The 6,639-nt window shown below is 32.7% G+C and overlaps 1 protein-coding gene across 1 annotated transcript in view; it reads right to left on the bottom strand.

Annotated features, from left to right (window-relative positions):
• Positions 1-1,751: 1,751 nt before the first annotated feature.
• LOC118747198 overlaps positions 1,752-6,639 on the bottom strand; it is a 7,511-nt gene continuing 2,623 nt past the window's right edge. The window contains exons 4-7 of the mRNA XM_036481187.1: positions 6,409-6,635; positions 2,821-2,915; positions 2,574-2,652; positions 1,752-2,438 (exon numbers count right to left, since the gene is read on the bottom strand). Coding sequence (XP_036337080.1) covers positions 2,076-2,438; positions 2,574-2,652; positions 2,821-2,915; positions 6,409-6,635 — 764 coding nt within the window. The 3' untranslated portion in view covers positions 1,752-2,075. The remainder of the gene's footprint in view (positions 2,439-2,573; positions 2,653-2,820; positions 2,916-6,408; positions 6,636-6,639) is intronic.

Raw genomic sequence — 6,639 nt, 5'->3', positions numbered from 1 at the left:
TTTTTTTTTTTTTTTTTTGTTGAAATTTGTATACATGTAATAAACCATTTATATACATATGTAATATGTATGTAAATATAAAAAAATTGACACTACCACTATACGGCGCTTAGTTGAAATGCTGTTCCACTCATTTCTACACTACGGAAAATAATGGAAACAAGTAAGGACAGTAGCACAATGTATGGGGGAAAAATGTGCCCTACGCTCATGTGGAATTGCAAAAACTACAATATTCGAATACTTAGATTTGCTATGCCATGAATATATACATAAGTGGTCGATGAGGAACGACTGGGTTCTACATATATTCGCTAAACTCAGTAGTCGCGAGCGTTACAGCCAAATAGAGTCGAGAAAAGATTGAGTTTAATTGCTCCGTATTGAATTCAGGATACTACAAATGCATATGTATGTATGGTATAAGTAAGCATTTTTTTGGTAAAATCATCTATGTATGTAGGTATACAAAGGTGGTTCTTAAAATCAAACGAATGATTTTTTCAGTCTTAACCCCTCAATCGGTAATACCACGATCACAGATATCACATACAAATTTTGGTCCCGATTGCAATCGTTTAAGACGTTTTCGTAGGATAATCTGAAGTTTGACCCCTGTGCGACACGACTTATCCGACTCCAATCGGAACCAAAATCTATATGTGGTATCTTCGTCTAAAGTAGTCTCGATTTTGGGTATTAGGTGAAAAAAATTCATTTTAAGTTTTTGAGTCTACATAGAGGAATCTGAACATTGCCCCTGTGCGACGCGCCTTAACCGTCTCCAATCGGAACCAAAATTTATATGTGATATCCTCGACTATAGTAGCATCGAAGTAGGGGTTGAGGATAAAGAAATCTGATGTAAAAATTTGCTTCCTATATTTAAAGACCACCCTAATAATAATAATAATCGATTGGCGCTTACACATACATATGTTAGTGTTTGGCCGAGCTTCCTCCGCCGATTTGTGGCGTGCGCCTTGATGTTGTTACACAAACTTTCTTCTGAACAGCGGTCGCCCCTCGGCAGGCAATGGCAAACATCCGAGTGTATTTCTGCAATAAAAAATACTTCTCATAAAAATACAATCGCCGCTCGGAGCCGGTCCCTTGCTATATTTTTTCTTTGCGATGTTGGTTTGACCACGTCCTGCGGAGTGGAAGCGCGCACTTCCAACCACTACACCACATCGGCCGTGGTCATGTATATAAGGAAACAAAGATTCCCTCTCCAATTACTCATTAAAAATTCACAATAGAGCAGTTTTTGAAACTTAACAACACTACCCTTCAGGTCGCGGATAAATAGCCGAGTTTGTGTTGTTGTTGTGCATGTATTTCGTCATTTAAGCGAGTGTTCTTTTGTAGCTCGGTTGCAAAAGAATGCACCTATAACAGAGTTCGACAAATTTTAAATTTTTTGTTATCAGCCGAGTAAAACAAATCGTATCTTGTAGATTTTTTGGTGCTAAATCCCAATCTGGCTCTCGCACGTCAGGATTTTGAGGTTCTTTGTCATTTTCACTGCAAATTCGCTCTGAATCGCGAAATTTCATGTTCCTATCTGCATAAATGAAAGATTTATATTGCAAAATCTCATATCTGAACAATCAGCTATATCTTTTAGTGGTCCGATTTTATTCAAAATACACTATTTTTGTATGTAGTTGAATTTGGATTTTCCATTTTTCTTTTCAATGAAAGTATTTAAAATTATAGTTAATGATTTTCAACATTTATTTCCTTATTTAACTGTACACATAAAAGGCAGTTTCATTGTGGTTCGTGGTAGTTTAAAAATGTGCAAATCAATTGTTTATATTTTTTAAAGTTTTTCTATTTACAGTATAACTATATGTACATAAGTATGTAATCTAATAAATTACTTACTCTACATAAATTGCACGATTTCATAATATTTATCTTTCTTTGTTTTCATTTTATAACGAACAAATTAAAACTAAAAATCTATGTATGTACTTAAGTTTTGAACTGTGAAATATTTAATCGCGCTTGAGTCCATTACTTCCCAACCCAATTTTCAAACGCTCTTCCTTCCTTTCTCATAGTTTTTACAATTCCGGTGAATTCGCCTCACGTTTTAGACTCAGCGCCTCATTGAGTGTTGGACTCAGTGCCAGCGCTGGATTCGCCACAGCAATGATGTGACCACCAGCTGCCGAGATAACTTGTACGCCGCCTAGTGGTGAATTGTTATGCAAACCAACAGTGGTGGATTCGGTGGTGGGACAGCCCAAAAGCTTTGCTTGATTGCGTTGTTGATGATTGGGTGAGGGTTTCGCGTGATCTGGGGAATCTAACAGCTCTTGGCCACTATGAACTGCTGTGGTGGTAATGACGTTGGCAGCAAAAGAGGTTAGACTTTTGAACTTCATCGAATCGGATAGGTCGCGCTCATTTTCAAGGGAGCTGGGCTATAAAAATAAGGTGGGGGAAAAGTGGCATTAAAAAAAAAACTGTGAAGGCTTTATGTGAGTGTGAATAGAAATTATATGCATAAGTTAATTTACAGAAAAGTTTGTGGGTGAAATACGTTCGAAAGTACTTACTGGCATGGAAGGTGAACTGGAATTGCTGAATGAAAGGCGCGAATCGTTATCATTGTCATCATATTCGGACTTGTTGAGGCTACAAATAAAGAAGGGAATTGTTATTTAGTTTGTTTCAGTACCCCAGAAGATAGTCAGAAATAGTCTGATTTAGTAAGGAAGATAAATCCTGGAGTACGACAACAGGCTTATTACGAGTATCAAGTACAGTAAATATGGAGAGTGGGGAACCTAGAAAAATACTCACTTAAATTTGCTGATATCCGTTAGATCGAATGGTGGTTTGGAAAATTTCTGATACATAGCGAAGAGATTATAACGCGAATCCTCAGTTGTTGAGTCCTTTAAATTTGGGAATTGAATTAAAGTTTGTGAACAGCAAATGTGATAATGGCAAGCTCAAACGATTTGATAGCAAAGCAAATAAGTAAACAGCGTTTTTTCTGGTTTGTTTTAAGCGCAAATTTATTCGTAATTTTTATGCAATATTTTTAAATTAATATGTATACTATTTATGAAGCGATGGAACTTAAAAAAAAAACTCGCTTGTTAGGCAGTGAGTTGTTCAAATGTAACTACTTACATAAAATATATAAATAGATCAACAAACGCATAACAGAAAGCAACCGTTATCCACAATATAAATTAAAAAAAAAATCAAGGTAAACTAATTACTATAATTTATACAAGTAACTAAAAATTTGCAAAACTACAGAAAGAACAATGAAAAATAAAATAAAATAAGGAAACGATTCTGTTTCAATTCAAGTCAGAATTAAAAATAAAAGTTAAATAATAAATGAAATTAACAAATAAAGTAAGAATATAAAAAATAAAACAAAAAAAAATTTTTTTTTAAAAAAAAAAAAAAAAAAAGTAAGATAAGATAAAATAAACAAGTAAAGCAAGAAATAAAATGAAATAAAATAAAACAAAAAAAAAGCGAAAAATTTGAATAGTAAATGAAATAAAAATATTAAAAAAAGAAGTAAGGAAATAAAATTATTTAAAAAAAATTCAAGATCAAATAAAAAACAACAAACAAACAAACAAACCATATATGTAATTTTACAAAAAAAGGAAAGTTAAACAATCAAGTAAAAACCAAACGAAAGAAAAACAAAAAAAGTATAGTAAAAGTATAAAATAAAATAAAAATTAAAAAAAAAACAATTAAAAATTAAATAAATAAAATAAATACAGAATAAATATGTTTGGCCGAGCTTCTCCTCCTCCACACAAAGGGGAGGTACCTACGGTTTTACGCCGACTCCGACCGGCTGCTAAGAAAACACTTTTATTCTACAAATTTTTGCGATGTTGCTTTGACCAGGGCTTGAACCCAGGCTCTACGGAGTGGAAGCGCGCACTGCTTACCACTACACCACATCGGCCGCCAATAAAAAAATTATAAAACAAAATGAAAAAAAATAAATAAATTATATTACATCAAAAAAAGAAATCAAAAAATTGAATTGGGCGAAGCAGTGATATTAAATGTTTTTTGAAATAATATAAAAAATAATAATGTGTAGAGTAAAAGTAAAAAAAAAAAATAACTAAAAATTAAATAAATAAAATAAACAAAATAAATAGAAAATAAAGTTTAAAAAATGATTTCTAGGTAAATGGAATAAAAATAGTATAAAACAAAACGAAATAAAATAAAAATAATAAAAAACAAAATGAAATAAAATAAAATAAAATAACAACAAAAAATATATATATATATTATTCATATTACATCAAACCAAAAATTTTTGGACGAGTTAAAATAAAGTAAAACTAAAAATTTTAGACTAAATAAAATAAAGAAACAAAAGCAGGTGAATAAAGTTTTTTTTGAAATAATAAAAAAATAATAACTTAAACAAAAAACGTAATAAATAACAAATTACAAAAAATTGAGTCAAGTAAAAAAATTTTAAATAAAAAACGACACAACAAATTTTAAAATAAAGTAAAATAAAAAAATTGAAAAAAGAAGAAAATAAAATTAATTTATAAATTTAATAAAACTGAAACACAATAAAATAAATACAAGAATAAAATTAAATAAATACATAAATAGTACATTTTAAAATAGTTATTCTAGAAGTGTAACAAAACAAATGTAACTATAACCTCGTGCTATTGCAATCTAATTACTTAATTTAAAATATTTTTAGTTTAATAACAACTATTTTTTTAATACCTCTTGTTAATACTGTAATTATTTTCTTGAGTCTGTGATAAAAATATCATTGCTAAATAATACACATACATATATAGGTATGTATTGCAATAAATAAATATATGTTTACAAAGAACTACAGGAAAGAAGTAATTTTTAGCAAAAAAAAACCGAAAAAAAAAAATATATATATATATATATATATTTCGATCCAATGATCGGAACTAAACCACATTAGTATGGGACACTACTTTTCCGATGATAAAAGAATTATCGAAATCGGTTCATCGTGGTCCAAAGTTATGCGCTAACATACATAAACAAAAAAAAAATACTCCGACGAACTGATAGAGGTTATCCTTTTTTGGAAGTCGGTTAAAAATCAACTAAACTCGATGGAAAATAATTCTAGTTTTGGACAAATTGATGGAGTTTAAATTTTAGACGTTGTTTTTTATTTTGAGGATATCGATACCTGAGTGGAAGATCGACTTATATCCGCAGCCAGTTCGAAAACGCCCTATCTTAGAAAACTTTTCAAGAACGCCCTACTTCAGAATTTGATTGAAGAGCGCCCTATTTCCGAATTTGATTAAAGAACGCCGTATCTCAGCTGCCGATTCAAAAATGCCCTATCTCAGGGCGTTTTTGAAACGAGTTCTGAGATAGGGTGTTTTTCAATAAAATTCTGAAATAGGGCGTTCTATTTGTATGTAGTAGGTGCAGCCAGCGTTGGTTGAGTTAAGAATTTGTGTATTTAGACCATGTGGTCCGGTGGGAAACCCTTACTTTATTTTTCCTATCTGTGATTAAAGGGATTACTTTACAACTGTGGTAGAAAGTATTCTGGTTTTATTACTCCTGGCAAAAAGTCTATTTTAATTATTTAATTAGCCACGCCCTAACAGAATACCATAGTTTAAAAATTATCCAACGATGATGTACTTTTGACAAAATCTCCTTCTCACCCAGTGCTAAGAATCAACAAGTAAAACGAAATGATCCGACTATTTTCATCCAATGCAGCCACGGTATCTTTCCATTCAACCTTGGTCCTTTCTGCCGGGAGAATTTGAGCCGCATGAGGTTTGAGGCTAATAAAAAAGCGACTAGCGACTAGATAAATCCTTTCTAATATGTGTTTATATATATAATTTTGGACGATCACAACTTGTCTCGAAAACCAAGCTGCTTCTGGTCCTACAAAATATTGAGGTCTAATTGTTTTAACGACGAGAATATAGAATTTTCTGGAGCAGGAATATTCAGAGAAGAACTATTCGGTTTAAGATGAAGAAGTATAGGGTATTGAATAAGTTTCTTTAGTCAAGTAAACGAGGGATGAAAACTGTAAGAAAGAAGTTTAGGACAAAAAGAAGGCTCCTGGTTAACAAGCAAAATTAATCGTATATTGTTTCCGTCCCGTGTGGTAAAAAATATTTTCCAATTACATTGGAAATAAAGCCCCTAATTATAAAGAAAATATGAGTACATTGCCAGTACTCTCGACCCAAGCGTTTTCCTTCGTATGAGCCACCGTAAGCTGAAGCTAAAGCATATTTGAAAAGCAAAAAAAGCATTCTGGATTAGTTAATTGCAGGCGTTCGCAATGCAGCCAGCCTTGACGCAATTTATCTACTTATCAGAACTTTATTTGCTTACCCGACTCAGACCAAAATCGGCAGGCGTCACCGCGCCCGTTGTCTCGGTGGAGGCCAAACGCGCACGCTTACCCGACGCAGACGCCATCGAGTCACTCGATTCACAATCCAAGACGGCAACGGAACGCGCCATCGCCTGCTGTGCCTGCATTACTTGCGGTAACAGGCCCCCATAACGCGCTATGCTCGCCGAATGCCCAAAACCGGCATCCTTAACAATTTGACGCGCTAG

The sequence above is a fragment of the Rhagoletis pomonella genome, unplaced genomic scaffold (genome assembly GCF_013731165.1).
Source record: "Rhagoletis pomonella isolate Grant_MI unplaced genomic scaffold, Rhpom_1.0 Rhpom_scaffold_00011, whole genome shotgun sequence".
NCBI lineage: Eukaryota > Metazoa > Arthropoda > Insecta > Diptera > Tephritidae > Rhagoletis > Rhagoletis pomonella.
This window is presented reverse-complemented; position numbering and strand designations above follow the sequence as displayed.